This window comes from Pagrus major, chromosome 14 (assembly GCF_040436345.1).
Source record: "Pagrus major chromosome 14, Pma_NU_1.0".
In the NCBI taxonomy this organism is placed as follows: Eukaryota; Metazoa; Chordata; class Actinopteri; order Spariformes; family Sparidae; genus Pagrus; species Pagrus major.
The window spans coordinates 12,087,837-12,106,969 of NC_133228.1; the positions used below are offsets into that span (position 1 = coordinate 12,087,837).

General features: G+C 42.7%; 1 protein-coding gene across 1 annotated transcript in view; it reads right to left on the reverse strand.

Annotated features, from left to right (window-relative positions):
• Window positions 1-19,133, reverse strand: part of dock4b (dedicator of cytokinesis 4b) — a 127,976-nt gene that overhangs the window by 63,433 nt on the left and 45,410 nt on the right. Inside the window, exons 8-12 of the mRNA XM_073481179.1 lie at window positions 14,365-14,516; window positions 7,777-7,858; window positions 7,546-7,606; window positions 7,291-7,423; window positions 5,416-5,504 (exon numbers count right to left, since the gene is read on the reverse strand). Of these exons, the coding sequence (XP_073337280.1) occupies window positions 5,416-5,504; window positions 7,291-7,423; window positions 7,546-7,606; window positions 7,777-7,858; window positions 14,365-14,516 (517 nt within the window). The remainder of the gene's footprint in view (window positions 1-5,415; window positions 5,505-7,290; window positions 7,424-7,545; window positions 7,607-7,776; window positions 7,859-14,364; window positions 14,517-19,133) is intronic.

Below are 19,133 nucleotides of genomic sequence, written 5' to 3' on the forward strand. Positions count from 1 at the left end.
CTCTCTTCAGTCTGTCTACTATCAACATTTGTATTGAAACCAATAAAATATATTAATTTACAATAAACACATCTGAATATGTGATTGAAAGCTAGTTTAACCACACCAAATCACATTAATTTCACTATATTCAAAAGAAACTAAAGTCACTGCTACTTGACTAACGTTAAGCTAGCTACCTTAGAAGAAACTTTAGCTCGGTTTTGTTGTTACATACCATAATTTAGCCGCTGCCTCATTTAGTTATGTGTTAAGTAATGTTACTTATGTTTAGTAATGTCAGTTAAGCAAAGTGGAAACAGGATTTAGTTTAGTTTAGCTAGCTTATGCCTCATACAGCGCTCTAGCTAGCTTTAGCTATCGAGTTGGCTGTTTCTAGGCAGTGAAGAGTGCAGTTATGGTGTATTCAGATGACTGGTGACAAAGCAACAAGCCACAATACATTTTAAAAGGAGGCCAGATATATGAAGCTACAACTTGAGGCCAAAAAACTTACGGCAGCCACAAGACTTCACATACAACCAAAGCAGCTTACCACAACATGGGGAGCGATACCAACCAAGAATGCACTTACTACACAGCTCCATTTATAGTTACTGCAAAGTTCAGATCATTTTTTTATACGTTCAAACACGTCACAAAGTCAGCACTGGTCCCAACTGAATTTTGATCAGACATGTAGAAGCTCCTCGGAAAAAACCTCCCAAAAATATACGCACACAGAGGCCATCAGCGGTGACAGAAACACGACAAAACAGTCCTCTTGTCTGAATAATTCAATAGTGACACACACACACACACTCACATAGTCCATCAACAGTGTGTTCAACCTGGCACAAAGGCCTGATGGGAAATGGAAGGAGAGTCCATTAGGTTCAGGGGGGGATTTCTCTCTACCGACGTCTAATCTTCCTGCACCTTAATGTGGATCAAGCCCTTTGGCATTTATCCACATCCAAACGGACGCACACACACACAGACGGGCTCTAAAAGCTACTGCAGGGCTACAATTAGGCAAACCAGCATCATTACTATTCTGCCTGGAAGATGTAGCTGACGCTGACAAAAACACCCTCGACCTGTGCTGCCCTCAGCCCACCCGGCCTGCCTCTTCACAAACGCAACAAAAACAAGAGGAGAGAGAAAAAAAACACAAACACAAAAACAGTGGAGTTGTCGCAGCCTCTTCTGTCACTGCCTACGCTCGCGTGGAGGTGGGAGCTGAATTATCTACCTGACCTGACTCACACAGAGCCAGATTCTTATGAAACCCCTTTATGGATTACTGAGCTACGTGTAAACAAAATCTCCTCGCATCATCTCCATCGCTCGTCTTTGGAATTTGATTACCTCAAACAGCCCCCGTGACCCTGAAACACACAGGTAAAGAAAAATAAAGCTCGTCGTTAGGCCTCATGCGAACAAAATAACCGCCTCTCCGCATGGACTGTCTCTCTGCCGCTTTATTACCCAGCATTCTTTATTCTTTAAGGGCAGAGCATTCATCTCTCCCCTGCTAATTGGCTGCTAATAAGAGACTTCTGGCACGCTGCCAGGTCTGTTTTAAAGGAGAACCACACAGCGAGACATCCAACACACACACACACACACAAAGATAGCATAGTGTATACATACTGTATATAAACATGCACACATACACACACACGCAAGTGCATATTATCTCACTTCGCTGCACACTTGTTTTAATTGCCCTCCCGACACTAAGTGTAATAAATTGCTGTCTTTAAATTATGCACGATGTTCCATCACTCCTGCACGGACGTTTATACCGGGGCAAACCGGAGAGGAGACGCTGACCTGTTTGCTAAAGATGAATTATTTTCTCTCAAGTTTGAACATCTGGCGTCAAAGCTGGACAAGTGACTTAAGTGTTACCTGTCCTGTAACGTTGCTCCTTTGGGAGGAAATGACTTTTCAGATGAGGATGCACCCAGTAAAAATGTGCTTCGAGTGATGTTGTGCATAGCTGTGAGGATAAGCTATGGTAGGGATGCTAGGGATGCTAGGGATTTAAAGATATAATATCTATGAATTCTGCATTAAAATGTCTAAAAACAACCAGACCTTTGTTATGTATTTTGTTGAGTTGTGTACTTACATTAACTAAATATTTCCAATAATGTTCAAACCCAGAGAAATCCACATATATTCACCACCGGTGAAGCGAGCTTGACGGTGGGATCATTTGTGTTTATTTGCATAGGGTCAATTCTCACTAAATTTAGCACTCACCGGGGTCGGGATTTGCATTTCCACCACAACTGGGCTACCTGCTTGAAGGCGTGTCTAATCTTATCCTGATCCCCGCAGTACTATCGAAGGATAACCGCTATCAAGCTCCGCTAATTCGGTTATAAACAAGTTTCATTTCCTATAACTTCTTCACAACAAAAGCTCCCCTGTTATTTAGTCATTTAAAAGCTTTTATTCTGAAGCAGCATTACAGGAGAAGTTGCATTTTCACCAGCAGTAACTAATCATGACTCCTGAAACAGCTGAAAGCGAACATGATGAAACAGTAAAACACAGCAGATGTTTGAAAGTTCAAACAGGACGAGAGAGACTGAAGAGATCCAGTTAGAAGTTACAAAAGTACTGAGAGCTGAACACACTGACTTCTAAAAATGTCTTTCTCTCAGGTTTCCTGCACAGACATGAGCTGAGTAGGATTTTCGGGGGAGACGGGTGCTTGTTGCGGATTGGGGAGTTTGCACTGGTGATGTTTCCTGGAGTGCTTTGGTTGACATCAAAAATAGATCTGTGTAAACGTGAACATTGTGATCAGGCTGTTGAAACTCTGTCACAGGTGCTATTAGCATAAGAGCATTTGTGTGTGAGAGAGTTTGAGACGTGTAATTAAAGAGATAGAAGAAGCACAGTCTAACTGTCAAAACGAATACAATTATAATGAATTAATTTGGTCCGGGCAGATGAACGCTGCTCAAAACACATAAATGAAACCTAATATGCATGCTCATTATCTAAAAAAATTTAAATTAATACCTCTGCTGTTATGATTAAAGCATTCTAAGATCAATGTCAAATTCAGTTAAGTGGTGGAAATGTAATTTTGGAACGAAACCCGCTCGAATTATGCATGCCGGGGTATTGTGACAAAAGACCCAAAGCTTTCCTCTAATGCACTTTGAAAGAGGAAGCACTGAGGCAAATCAGGCGTTCAGCTGGATCAATGTCTTCAGCTGACAGCCGCTCAATAGCTAACATACAAGTGTTTGTGATAAACAGCACGCAGCAGCCAAAAGATGAGAGTAACTCTTTACAATAATTCACTTATGGTGTGAGTGCCAACCGAAAGCCTGAAGCAAACACTTAAATGTTGACAGCATACTGTGAACTAAAGCAACATCTACTGCCAGTGCCGTTGCTTTCCAAATCAGTGTGATTAATTGTTTCTGATTACAGAATTACTTCATCTTAAAGCTTGATGTCGCTGTCGTCCGTCGGGCATGACAAGAACCGGGTGAGCCGCATGTCTGCAGTGTCATCTTGGAAGTTGAACATCAACAAGGCGACACATTATCTGTGAGCTTTATCGCTAATTAAATCTGATGTCAAGTGCGTAGTTGTGTTACCTGATAAAAAAAAAAAAAAGTCAGTCAACAGTTTAAGAAGCAAATAAAGGCTGATAGAAGAACTTGATTAAGATGTCAGAGTTCAATGTGAGATAAGGAAACAAGCAAAGTAAGTGGTTGCATAATATTCCAATATTAATGTCATTCCTCTGCTTTATCAGAAATAAATTTAAACTATTGTTGCACTTATCAGCTCAGCTAAGCCCCGTCTATTCAACAGTCGTATAGAACTTCAGCTGTGCTTCATGCTGCAGTTTTGTTGTGAGCCAACGCAGCGCGAGAGATGCTGCTCGGATAACGCCCGGCTGTGCTAAATGGAATTGTGTCATTCAGTTTAATTACGGCATTCCTTCACGCCTCTGGGAGATTATTCATGATGATTTCAAACTCCCGAGTTGTACGAGTTCTCCTCAAGTAATTACTGTTTTTTTTCTGAGGGAAGGTGGAAAGAGGTGCTTAGTCAGTAGATCAGTCTCACAGATTGTTGACACTCTTGTAATCTCTTCTCTCGTTTTCTCCAGGTTGTGCGCAGATAGTCCTCAAACAATAATAATCATTACAGCCATGGTGTCACTTTAAAGGACACCTATTATGCTTTTTCATTTTTTTCCTTCCCTTCAGTGTTTTATAGGTGTTTGTACGTGTAAAAGGTCTTAAAAGTTAAAAGGGTCAAAGTGCTGCACCCACAGAAGCTCCTCTCTCCCACAGAAAACACTGCTCCTGAAACGCCTCGTCAGTAGTCCCGCCTTTAAATTGGTGATATCACACAACATCACCATGTCACAGATAATTTATGCCGAGGGGCTTGTGTGGCATGTAAGAATTGATTTAGCCCAGCTGCTCTGTTGTTGTCAGCAGTTGCTGGGTCAGGCATGTGTGAGCTGACCAATCAGAGGAGACTGGGTATTTGGGAGGGGGGGCTTTAAAGAGGCAGGAGCTAAAACAGAGCGTTTCAGACAGAGGGGGAATACAGTGGTACAGCACTGGGAAATTATGTCAATTATGTTATGTTAATTGATGTAAATCAGCTTTAAGACAAACTTATAAAGAACTGTTGCTGATTGCTAACTGTTAGCTGTACATTTGCCCTTTGATACAAACAGCTGCAAACTACTACTGTTTAATTCATGATTATGTCCTCTCGCTTCATACTTTGTCAGCATCCAAACTTCCTTCACTGTAAACTACATTTACACAAGTCGGAATCAGGAGTTCCTCCTGATCTGTCATTTTGTGTATACAACTGCATCTTTGTGTAATCAATTTATAATCTACAGAAATGAAGTTTGGACCTTAATGTGGAACAAGCCTCTTCATAATGTCACATGACATTTCTTTGACGTTTGAAGAAGTGAGTGTTCCGATCCTCCACCGACCTGTTGCCACGGGTAACTGCTGATGCTGTTGTTCAGCATGATACGAATGCAGCTATTTATAAAAATCATCTGAATACATTTGCAACAGCGGGCTTCCTGAGGAGACATCCATACGAAGTGTGATCCGCTGCCCCTAAAGAGGAACTTCACTCCCACACAAATGCTCCTCAGACTAACCGGAAACTGACCACCGCATGCGAAGAGACTGATGACGCAACTGAGCTGCTAAGTTTGTCACCGTTGCGAAATTAAGGTTTAAGCCTGATTATCATCGGACTATTGAATCAACAGCTTTAAAAGTTGACGCTAAACAAAAGAGAACCAGTACATCTGCTTGAAAACCAACTTCTAGCATTACTGAATCCCTTTGTTTAAGATGTGTAGATGTGAGGCAGCCAGATGAATTCAAAACTTGTGGTTCTTACCAGTGTTGGAGCCCGACAGGTTGTACCTGGAATTCGCCTTTTTGATGATGTTCTCATGGATCTGGTACCACTCACTCTCAGTGTTACACCTGACAGAGTGACAGAAAATAAAGATCTGTTATGGATTTTCTACTTATCAGCAGTTAAGTAGAGGAATTCACAAGGACAGATTGCTAGAAGAAAAGTCAAAGTCAATGTGGCTGAGGTCAACACATTTTTAATGGTAGGTCCTGTATATGGGGAACTCAAAACAAATAGGGGCCAGCATGTCATCAGAACTGCTAACGGCTGCTAATTGTAGCTACTGTTAGCTAGCTAGCTCAGTAAGCTGTGCAACTAGAAGTCTAGACAGGGCTCAGCTCAGAGCACCGGGAGAGTGTTGGCATTTACACCACTAGCAGATGAGCTTTGGACCAGGACAGGCTGGAGCTAGCTGGTTAGCATGCTAACTTCAGTAGATATCTCTGCAACACAATACACAGAAGTCATAATGTCAAACCTTTAAGGTAAATGCCCGCATTTATAATCTCCGCAAGTTTGTGATTTCCTGTTTTAAATCTCCAAACCTAAGCTGAGATAACCCTGATGACATCATCAGGGTTTATTTTCCCCCACAGACTTGTGAAACTCTTCCGAAACTAAACAATTGACCTTTGAAGAATTGACTATATAGAATTGGTAAAGTTGCCCTTTCAGTCTGAATGCTTCTATGCGCTCCTAGAAACAGCTTAGCATATGTAGAAAGTGCTATATGAGTCACTGCAACATGAATCACACATTTAATGTTACATGAATCACAGGTGAGAGTTAGAACTTACTGTACGGCTTCGACCGCGACTCAAATCAGCTTAAGTAAAAACAAAGTTTCTCAGTATTTCAGCGACGTCCTCTCTGGGCTTAATTCTGAAAACATTCGGCTCAGAACTTAAGTTGTAATCCAACTAAAACCTCCCTGGTGTTACAGCAGGTATATAGAGAAAGTGGTTATATTTTCCTCTGAGCCGAGTGTTTTTGGCCAGTTGGTCTGATCCAGCTATAATGTAGGTCAGACTACTGTGTCAACGGTAGTCTTTTCTTTCCCTCAGGACATCTTGTAGACTAGGTTGGACCCAAAAGTCCTTTCACTGCCAATGTTCATGAAAGAAACACAAAGCCTCTGTAGTACAACAGGAAAAGGTGCATTTTTTTGTTGTGAAATGTCTTTATTAGGACTGTTAGACCACCAGTTAATAAGATGACTTGAGCTGAATTGCACTAAAGCTTAATTAAAGGGCATCTGAAGGCTATTATCTGTTTCGTAACATATGTTTGTAACATTTATGATTAATTGATTATCAAACTAGTTGGCGATTAATGTACTTTTGATCAACTACTCATCGCAGCTCTAAAGACCAGTGACTTTTAAAGAAATATTGTGGGGAAATTCGCTTTAATACGCTTTCCAAAAGTGAGATGAGAACATCTACACCACTTTCCAATGTGTCTGTTAAAGGGGCAATATGTAAAACATTAAAAAATGATCTCAAATCATCAACAGAATGTGAAGAAATAATAGTTCTGGCGCTATGTACGTATATGTATTGTGTTGCAGAGACACTGAAGTTAGCATGCTAACAATCTAGCCCCAGCCAGTCCCAGTCGAACATTCCTGTGCTGGTGGTGTGAACGACAACACTCCTTTTGCGCTCCAAGCTCCCAGTCTGGACTACTAGGTGCATGGCTAACCAAGCTAACTAGCTAACTGCAGCTACAGTTAGCAGTTGCTCTTTGATAGAAAGAAAGTGAATCTGTGAAGTTGAACTATTCTTTGAAAGTATCACCTGGTTCAACATTTGGACAAAGGGACCCAAATATGGGTTGTTTACGGTGACTTACGCATAAACCTTGAGCAGGTGGTCATCCTTGGAGTCGGCAGTTAGGAGATCAGCGATGCTGACGACAGCGCAGCCAAACGGCCGCCTGTACTGCACACTGCACAGGTTCTTCTTTTCCCCTGCTCCCATTCTCCCTACAGACACACACACAGAAAAAAAGCATCCACAGTCACAACAGTGCTGCTATGGAAGCCCACGAATCTAAGAAGACATGTAGTGCTCGGTAGAATAAAAGGAACAGCATCGTAACACCCACCTATTCTTATGATGTGCACAACGATGTAGACATCTTTGCGTAGATCGCTGCTTCCCAAATCCTGACAAAACAGGAAAACATACTTTAGCGTCAGAAGCAAATTCTTGTTAACAAGCTGCACACTTAGCTTTTAGTTTTCAGGGTAATGGAACATGACTTAGGTCGGCTTTACACAACTTTAACTTGCGCGCAATCAAGCTTCGTAAGCGCCAAGTCATGTTCACTACTCACCACAAACAGCGTGCACTGTCTTTCTGTCTTCTCCGGCGACTTGGGCAACCCGCTCTTATTCAGCTTGACAAAGAACCGCTCGCTGCACAAGAGAGGAGACACAGAGAGAGAGGAACACACAGTGAGATGAATGGGGTCAGGAGTGATGGCTGGGTGTCATAGTAAACAACTGCATCCAAGCCACTGCTAACAGGAACAGAATAAAGATTAGAAACAGTGTCAAGAATGTCGAGCGCTGAACGGCGGGCGCTGGAGAGAAGGCTTCAAAGTAGGAGCTTCAAACTAGAAGCTGTCTGAAAGGGAAGACGAGGAGGGAGAAAGACAGGCAGCAGAGCGGGAGCAGAGGCAGATGGAGAGAAGGGGAGGAAAACATAGACAAAGCTTAAATTACTGAACCAAATCCCCAGCACGGAATGTCTGTAATATATCCGACAACAAGTACATCCACACGTGGCTCCTCCACGGCTGGATAAAATATTCAGCGTGTTGTTTCTCTCTGACATGTTTTAGCCCGGATACTGCAGCGTCAGCACAAAAGGTGATAGGTTACGTAAAAAAAAAAAAAAAATGCACAACCTCAGTCTTAGAATGCCGAGCTGGTTGTCATAAATCTCCTGGCTATGACAGGCTTGAGTGACACCAGGTGAATACTGAGAGAAAATGAGCAAATTAACCTGCTAAGTGCTGGTAAATGTCAAGACACTGTGCTGTTCGTGTGATTTAAAGGATAATATATAGAGAAACAGCAATAATATGAGTCACACAATGATGCTGCACTGCTTGTTCATTACAAGTAACAGTTCAGCCACTAATGAATTGTTTGGTCTGACATTATTTGGCGTAACTGCTAGTGCTAGTGCATGAGAACAAGTCTACGGCCATGCTATTGACTCTGGAAACTACACAAAGCATAGGTGTTGAGCTAGAAACCTCAAAACCAAAGCACAGTGTGATAAACAGGAAGTAAACACAAACCGAAGCTCTGTGTCCACAGCCATGCTCAGCAGCTCTGTGGGGATGTATATAAGGCACAGTGGTGCTTTCGGCTAAATGCTAATGTCAATGGTGAGGGAGAACAATATGATTCTCCCAGGTCATTCTGTCCTCATACGATAGGAGGTTGTACGTATCCTGTACAGACGTTAAAGTCTGGATAAGGATAGTGATATTTAAAGCTACTGTAGATATGTCTACAGAAAAGATGGCTGACGAACCAAGCCAGGGCAAAGCTGACTGTTTGCGCAAAACTCGTAAGGAGGCCTTCAATCTATCTATGTCACCTCCCTTGCATGTTTAGCAGGTATGTTTACGATGCTGACCATTTTAGCATAGCGTGTTAGCTTGCTGACATTTGCTAATTAACACTTGACACAAAGTACAACTGAGTCATGGGAATGTCACTGGTTTTATTTAGGTGTTTGGTCATAAATCAGTAGTATAAAACAAATTTCAATTTTGACCTGATTGTAGAGCTTTATCAAAAGTTATTTTCATTCATTTAATTTTGTAAAAATCCATAAGTCAACAAATTCGTGGCACTTGAGGAAAGGTCAGGGTATCAGAGAAGTTATTAAAACTGCTGTAAACATCATCGGTTTAGCTAACTTCATGTCCGTTTGTGGGCAGGGATACCAGAAAATGTATCTTTTACTGCATGAGCGTGGGGAGGAGAGACATGTGTTACTGACCAAACACTCTATGGCAGTCATTACTGTTGGAATACAGAGCTATTTAACACTTATTTTAATTAAAACATATCACTTAAAGCAGCTTTAACTTTTATTCTCTGTGCATCACGAATGTCTGTCCAAAATAGCTAAAATAGTTGTTGAGATATTTCAGTCTGGACCACAGAGGTCTGGCCAACAGACTGACAGACTGAACATTGCCATCCCTAGAGCTATGATGCTGACACAGCTAAAAATAAAACTAGAGGCAGCTACACAGACAGTTGGAAAGGTTGTCTGACTTCCTGTCTAAACAACACTGACTCATACTTTGGTTAGTTAGCACACATACATAATGTCAGACGATTTTTGATCTGCCGTCCCCCCTCTCCATTAGTACCTAGTGACACAGAGAGTGCTGGGACAGAGGGGTTGTTTAGGGGACAGTCTAGTCTGTCTGACTCATTCATCCTTTATCGGAGGTCTGTACATGTTGGAATCTATATCGACCATGAATGACATGAACTGGGTCCATCCCCTCTACTAAAAAATGAACAAATTGCCGACTGCAACTTTAAGATGTGAAATTCAAGAGTTTCAAAAAGAAGTGTCTGGAAATAACAAGTCTGGCCTCAAATGCCCCGCACCCTCCTCTTAGTGTGGGCGGGCAATTGAAGTGCATGTCGGGCAAAAAACAGAAAGGACGGACACAGATCGCATTTTCATTCCCTTTGTACTCCCGTCCCCTTTTTCTTTTTCCATCTCGCGCGCTCGCTCGAAAAAAGAGAGGCAGCGGAGGCGTCCTGCTGGGCCCCGTCTCATCCTGGCTGGCGAGCTGAGGGCTAATCCAGTTAGGTGACTTTCACAGTCCACCGATAAGCAGAGCGAAAACCTTGTAATGCACCAGCGGCTGACAATGGGCCAAGTCGCTGGCACGGCTAGCGGGCCCGAGCTACAGTACAGCCCATTCACGGACGGGCAGAATATAGCCCAACAGATCCTATATAACTTGACTTCACGCTGCATAGAGCGACAATGGATTAGGATGTTTTATAATAGTCTGAGCTATTAAAAGCTCCTCTTGCGAGCTTAAAACTCGCCAAGTCGCTTCCATGATGTAAATAAGAGGCTGCCTCTTGCACTGTGATCCACTGTTTTGTGTATGTAGGGCAGTGGGTGCCCATGTTTGAATTAATTAAGCTCCTGATTATTAATTATGTAAATGCTTATGATTTTTCATACATGTATTCCTTCAGTAAAGTTTTGCCTCTTTATTGGAATGAACCAGTTAAGAGCCAATTTGATTTAGATGCGGTCGTTCCTCATTAGCCGCTCTCTGTAACTTTCCGGGCCATTTATCCGGCCATATGGAGACGGATTCCTATGCATTAGACATGAGACCGGCGCTCGGTTTTCCCGAACCCTAATTAGCGCCCTATTGTTGAAACCCCAACTGCCAATTAACAGCCACTCCTGCGAACACACACACACACACACACACGTGCACACACAAGCCTCTTTCGCGGCCTCCCGTCGCCGCCGTCTCTTCTCCCTCACAGCTGCAGCGTGTTGATCGCCCGAGCTAAGAGGACCAGTGTCCCCCAGCGGGACCTTATCTCGCTCTATCACCGCTCGCATTAACATAACATGAATGGCCGATTTTCCCTCCCCTCTGGGCCGGCGCGGCGCTCGCTATTCCCTCTCCTGATATCGATGATTGCATTAGGAGCCGTGCGCTAACCCGACGAGGGGGTGGGGACGGGCCGCTGACTGTGTAAAATACTGGTTAAATTAAGTGCCACTGTTGCTTCCCACCCTCTTAGCTGAACGAACCCAAGAGGCCGCGTGGAAAGACGGGGAAGTTTCACCGAGGTGAGCGGGCAGAGGACACACAAGGGCGGAAAAAAACAGGCTGGACCTCTGCAGATCGTGCAAAATGAACAGAAAAACATGCACACACGGACACACACATATGCCCAGTCATCCATGGGTGACCTTGTTAGAGCTGAGAGGAGGTTACGGCCAACAGGAGGAGGGAAGTGTGAGAGAGGGGAGTGAGGCAGTACCAAGGTTCTTCACATTGCTGTCATAAATGTTTGATCTGGAGCAGAAAGAGCAACAGTGCACCACAGTGTGTGCGTGTGCGTGAGTCCTGCTGCAAAGCCAGACAAGGAGCCTGTATCGACACAAAGAAGCTGCCATGATGCGCAGGGGCTGCTGGTGTTGGCATGGTACTGAGACAACGGGTCGGACCCCCATCTGGTCTCTGACACAAACACACACATACACACACCACACACACACAGAGCAACCATCAGCACAGAGGGAAGCATCAAAATGGCTCCATGCCAGGCATCTTTGCGTAAATGTGTGTGTGTGTGTGTGTGTCTCCGTTTATGTGTGTGACCAGACAGTGTGAGACAACGTTGGCGAGCTGCCATTGCGAGATTTTCCTCGAAGACGGGCACAATGGTTAAGGCCTCTGGCTGCCTTTATCCCCCGAAACTGATGGAAAATGTAATTAGCTGATTCTGAAAACAAGATAATCTGTGAGGAAAAAAGAGCGTTGTATCTGTTCAACTGTATATTAAAGGTGCACTACGCAGTTTTCTGGAAAAAGTTTTAATCAGAGGAAAAAGATCTTCATGGGCTGAGTTCTTTTTTTATGCCCAAACAAACTAAATAAACAAACTCTCATATTGTTTTACTTTGTTTATATGTGGCGGACCCTGCCACCTTTCTAGTTTCAAACAGTGTTCTGGGGACCTTATTTTCCTCTGAGAACAGTTTGTTTATTTAGTTATGGAAAAAATAAATATTTCTGAATTTAAGTTTTAAATATTACCTTATTAATATTGCATTCTGAGTTTGAATTCCTACATAGTGCCCCTTTAATTGCTTTATTCGGCTTGGATAAAAGACTTACATCATATGTTGACTTTCTGAAGCTGCTGTTTAAGATTTTCATGGCATGTTTTAGCTTAGTAACTAGAGCCCACTTCCTCCTTGAATCCACTTCAAATACCTAACAGAAGTCTAATGACTCTTACCTGGTTCACTCAATCTCTCAAAGCAGGAGGAAGACAGGCGGAGAAGGAAAAGACAGACAGACAGGCAGAAATAGAGAGACAGATAATGACGGAGAGAGAAAGTGTTTCAAGTGGATCTTAATATGATACGGCTGGACGCTAATTACCCACTTCAAGACAAAGTGCGGGTTGGGAACAGTCGCAAAAATGTGCCTTTATCGTTGCCAAACCTTTTAGCTTAGACTGTGGATGTATGAGTTAAAAGGAGGCAAGAGAGCAAGTCTAAATATACCTCAGTGACTAAAAAAAGAAGTGCTCGGTTCCACTTATTTGTTTAGAAACTCATCGTTCTCTCAGATAAACTACATGATGACAACCAAAAAGCCTGCTTGCACACTTCTGCTAAAAATAGAACCTCTTTTATTGACAATGGGGAAGGAAACCACAGATTTAGATTTACAGAAACGTAGGTCAACCAAGTTTGCACGAGAGTTTGATTTTGCACCACCAATGTGATGAAAAATGAAGTGGATTTCAGTAGAAACAGAAGTTGAGTTAACTGCGGCGTGAAACAAAATGAGCCCCATCACTGTCACCCTTGTTCCTCTGATGTGACCCTGTGGGGCGGAGAGGAGCGTCAAACACGAGCATGACTTATCAAAAGAAGTTTCAGTGTTGCTGCGCTCATTTTTCAACCCACTCGTTCCTTCCTTCGCCTGACGAATCCACTTGTTTGTGACATGAAGTGGAATTTTGTCGCTTTGAACTATTAAAACCCGGGAGTTTAAACACAGTCTTTTTGCCGACGCCCCTTCAGGAGTGTTTGAGCGCGGTGCGAGTGAAGTGTGCGGGCTCCCAGGGCGACGGGCCCTTTCATGTGGACTGCACAAACACTTTTTATATGAGGAAATAGCGTGGCGTTGCCCGCTTTTATGTGTCCACGTGCGCTTTAACAACCTGCTTCATTTGATAAATCTTCATGAATGTAATTACAGCAGGCTTCTTGACATCAGAAGGGGAGCCATTCAGCCTGCAATCACTGATCCACCTCGCTTATATTGCTGTGGACAGTGAGTCTAAAAGACATGAGCAAGCGGAAACCTTATGTACAAATAAGTTTTGATTAATGCCATCAAAGCAAAGAACAAGACTTATAATGTTAGTATAATACACGTGTTGCACTTTAAAGGGACAGTTCACCCCAAAATCAAAAATAAATTTTATATATCTTACCTGTTGTGGTACTTATCCATTTAGATTGTTTTGGTGTGAGCTGCCTACTTTTGGAGATATCAGCCGAAGAGATGTCTGCCTTCTCTCAAATATAATGGAACAAGATGGCACTTGGCTGGTGGTGATTCAAACACCAAAAATACATTTGAAAAACTCAACAGCAAAATATACAGAAATCATGACCCGGTTACTAAAGATAATCCACAGACTGTGACACTACACCGTATCAACACGCATAGACGAGAGGCTAGCTCACTAAGCTAGCTAATGTTTCAGCTCAGCCGACGAGGACGCGATATGTGTGTTTATATTTGTTTATCCCGTGCAGCCACGACACAAGCATGAGCACAAGCCTCTTCTCCATGAGTAGATGCTCACTGTGCGTCCAGGTGCTGTCGGAATAATCAGAAAACTGTTTTTCCGACTGGGAAAATTCACATGAACGTCCTCTCAAGTTGGAAAAACACCTGGAAAGTCTCCAAGTTGCCATCATATGATGACATGAAACATTGGGTTGACGGCAAGAAACTTTTATCAAAGTCATGTATTTTATGGGCCTTGTATCGTTTCCTTTGCTCTTCCATGTAAAGGGTAAAATATGTATGTTTAATTTTGGGGTGTACTCTCCCTTTAAAATCACTTTTATTCCTTTTTTCTACCTGAGTGGCCTGTTCTCCCGTCCATCATAAATGTGGAAGAAGACTTCAAGCTCCTCCCCCAGATTGGCGCTCATCAGACTCTTCATGTGGACGAACAAGTGATGTGTGCTGGCGGGCGTTGGGGTTTCCTTCTTACGGTGCCGGTGCTCCATCTGCAGAAGAGAGGACAGAACAATATCAGCACCACTTCATTACATAAAGGTTTTCTGAGCAGAGAGAACTGGCAAAAAAATACATATTCTCCTGCTCTGATATAGGATTGAGGGGATGGATTTGGTGAGGTTAAAAAAACAGTAGAATCCATAAGCTCTAAATCCCCAAAGATCCTCAAATGCAGCATCAAAGCTTATCAAATGCAGTTAATACCAGGGGGAAAACAACATGTGGATACATCTTTTTTTAATACCACCCTATCGCATTCAAGAGCTGCCGTATTTAGCGTCGAGTTTCCTCGTCGGAGATAAGTAATATGCCTCCGAGACACCGCGCGGCTGGGAGGAGCTTTGCTGCAGATTTGCATATATATTTGACAACAGTAAAAAAGCAGGCTAAAGATATAGATTTTGCTGATATCGATCGAGTTAATAAAGCGTGTAATAATCGCAGACTGTGAACAGCACCGGAGGCTAAGGTGTCAGGACTTTGAGACGCTATTGTCTGGCTGTTTCTTTGTGGCAGTCTCGGTGCCAAAGAAGCATGTATCGCTATACATACAATGCACATTCAAGAAAGCACTTAAAGATTTATTTATGTACTCTCTTAGTGCAATCACAGAAATCCATTATAGTCTATTTACTCGAGAAAACACATTTACCAGCAGGTATAAAAGCAAAGAAAAACTCCATCTTATTTATTTACCTGTGAGCATGCTAATTATTTCCCTGACACAAAGAAATAATGGTGTTGTGATTTGCATCCCTTTCAACTGGTTGCTAAATCTTGGGAGAAACACAAACTAAAGACAATGCAAGTCAGCTCCCAGAGTCTGATACAACACGCTATACTAAGTCGATCCATCTCAAAAATGATCAATAAAGCGTCGCACGGCGCGGTGCGGCCGTGTAAATACCTTCCAGATCAACACGCGCGCTACAGCTCTGTTTATGAGAGGTTCACCCTAATCTGCTGTCAACATCCCAAATACAAGGACAAACAAACACACACATACACACACACAGTGCACCAGATGGCCAGCAGAACCACTGCCAAACTGTGCTCCACATTTAATTCTGTAGTAGGATGTAAAGAGATGAGGAGGAGGAGGGGGGGCAAGGGGATGATGGGGAGAGAAGAAAAGGAAAAGAATAAAGAAAATGCGAGGACACAGTGATATAATGCACCATCGTATCAGTCGCACACACACACAAAGGAGGAATTGCAACCAAGATTCACAGTTTTACACCATTTTTTTAGCTAGTACCAGTAACTTCCTGGAGTTTGTGCTGGTTGCCTGCTCAGGCTAGCTGTTAGCTGCCCACTGTTTCCAGGTCTGTTTCTTCTTACTAAGCTAAGCTAGCCAGCTACATTTTTACCCGACACTGTTGTATGTCGTCTCATCTTATCTAAGTGCACATCCCAAAATACTGAACAACTGACACCTTGAGACTTGACCAGGAGTTTTCACACAGTTATTCTGAATAATTGTGATACCTTTTCTTATTTTTTGCGAGTGATAACCTTCCCTATCTTCAAAAATGCAAAGTTGTGGAAAGAAATTATGAAATTGTGACACAGGAGTTAGCAATGCCTTAGAAAACAAGTTTTTTGGGACACATATAGAGGCAATAATCTTTACAGCAGAGGGCTGTTACTTGTTTTTTTTGCCTTGGGCTCATACTTCTTTCACTGAATCAGATTTTTTAAGAGAAAATTGCAGTGATTGAAACGACCGGGTAACCATTTTTCCAATTTGGCAGTTTTTTGGCACAAATAATGAAATACATGCATACATTTGACCGTAAGATCACTACCTTCTGGAGGGACAATGTAACGTCAAAAAGTCTCAAGGACAAATAACACACAGACAAGGGCTGCACACTTCAGGGCAAAAAGAAAATCATCTTGAGATTATTACGACAGATATTAAGAATGCGATATGATTCACGATTAGTGGGAATGGTCATTTTTGCATCCAAGTTTTTACTTCCACTGAAATCATGTGTCATCTGTTGTTGTCTGTACCAAACAAACCTAACTCATTTACGTGCTCCAACATATGAATTACATGATTGTAAACAAGGATAAATTTGCAAATAAAAACAAAAGAAGAAATTGCAATAGCCGAAATTGCTTAAAAAATAAATTTGTGGCACACCGGTGCGACCGATGACAATGTTTAGTAGCAGCACTTGTTACACAATTTTTGGGTGCATGTGTGACCTAAATAGTTGCACCCTGGAGCCCTGGACATGTTTTCTTACATCTGGAGAACAAGATTTGTAGGTCAGGGCGTCTCTGCAGCATTTCAGCACCTCATATCATAATGCTGTTTTATTACACGTTTTACCTCTATCAAGAAAATTGCAGCTTCTGCGAATTGGACATTGCCATTTCCAATGACATTTCCATTAATTGTGCAGCACTAAGGCAAACATGGCCGACGAGGATAAAACAGTTTAAAAGTGGTTCTCCTCTGCATTATGAATATGCTGGTCAGCAGCTGACTGTCAAGGCACTGAGGTTGCAATGTTTAGAACACACCCAAGAGCGCGTTACAAAAGCCAAGCTACAGTATCTCAGAGTTCAGAGAAGGTTCAAGTCTCTGAGAGCTGAGATTTTCATGCTGTAGTGAATTGTGAGATAAACAGTGCCTGCCTAGAGGCTAAGAAATCAATCTAAAATTTATGATGCGCTTTGGAAAACAGTTGTACTGTATTATAAAAATAGAGACATAAGGAACACTAACATGGTCCTCTAAGACCTAAAGATGCTTGAAATTACACCGCAAATCATTTTTACAGTTGTGATATCTGTCAGAATGATGAATATGTTTTGTCTTGTTTTGTTTTGTTTTGTCGTGACTGCTCTGCCCTATCTGAGATCCCAGAAGGAAACACGCTGCAGAAAGATCTAACAACAAGGCACCAGCACTGTCTTTTACCAGATCGGTTCATTCTCTGCACAACAGGGCTGAACTCCTGGGGTTTTGTTTGACGCAGAATGACTCGGTCTAATTTATGCTGTGGGATTTTATTACGAGGTTATTTTCAGTGTGTCATTTAAGCTGCCGGGACCGGAGTGGTGTGTGGTTATGCGACAGCTTCGGCATGACTAGACACAAAGGATAAGACATGACAGCCTGGCAGCCCTGCTGGCAGCACAAAATGCTGAGGGCGACAAGACGAGGATGAGAGGAAATATAGCTAAACTGGGAGAGTATGACCGTTTTTGTGCTCGCCCAACCATCTTATTATTGTTCACTCGGTAATCTTTTCCTAAACAGCATGAAGCAGCACCAAGTGGAGCAACTGTAGAACGGCGAGGAGCTTTTGAAAGGGTCGAACCAAGGCCGCGGAGAAACTTCTACATCACTCCATCACAGCTGCCTTTCATCACTCACTTCTACATCACTATTTAAGCCTCCTCTCATCCCTCTTTTAAGCTAAGGAGACCTGCATGGCATGAGCAGGAAGTAAGAGACGTGTACAGCTTTTAAGCTCGGTTAGTGATAACCGGAGTCACAGAGGAAATTTTACAACCGTGTGTCCAAGGCCAGGCCCGAGCCATCCATCACCGCTGTCTGATCTGCCACAGTTAATGAATTCATCGCTTTGAGATCTAAACTCGGGTCGCACACAGCGCTGAACTGACTCTCCGAGGGACAAGCAAGCAAGTTTGAAGCAGTTTTGCCTTTGCACTACAGACAGCTTTAGCTTTAACTGTGCAGACTTAACATGAGGCTAGGGATTTGATAAAGGTCTTCTCACTTTAAAGCTTCGACCAAATAAAAAGGCTTCAAAGGACGTCTGTTTTCAGATGTCAAGTCAAATAAGTCAACTGAAAATCAGGCCTCAGTCTACATAGAAAAACTTTAACGACAATAGGAAGGACCGGTGAGTTGACTGCACAGGCTAGCAGCCACCAAGAGAAGTGGTGTTCTTCCTCCAACTGTTGAGGGAAGCATCCAACTATTTCGATGCTAAATGCACAACTATGTTCTCCAGACAGCCATGGGGCTTTTGGCCAAGCCGAGTCAAACCATGCCGCGCAGATTTGCTTTACCATCACCAGTTTAACTGAGTTGTGGCGAGTTGCATCCAGGATGGACTTTCTCCGGAGTGGGGTCCACAGCACGCCCGGCCTACCTCCAAGCAATCTCGAAACCACAGCCCCCCTGTGCCTTTAAAACTGGGGTATGTCGCGATTGCGAGACTCATGTCTATGCAGAAGACCAGAGAGAAGGGCGTTTTAAAAAGTCTGTGTTTTCAGCTCCCAATAATTATGTAGCTTCCATCTGAATCTCTATAGTTTTGTCTCCTGTGTTGCTTTATTTTACTGTTTCATCATATTGGCTTTCAGCTGTTTCGGGAGTCCCAACCCAACATTTCTTGATTTGCTGCTTCATAATAAAAGCTTTTAAATAACTAAACAACAATAACTTTTATTGTGAAGAATGTATTGGAAACATAAACATTGTTAACGCCTAACTAGCAGAGCTGGGTTAGTGGCTAATCTTCCATAATACTTCAGGGAGGAAGAGTATCTACAGCTGCACTTTTGACCAATATTCAAAACAACAGCATCATTAGTTAAAGACACACCGTCAAGTG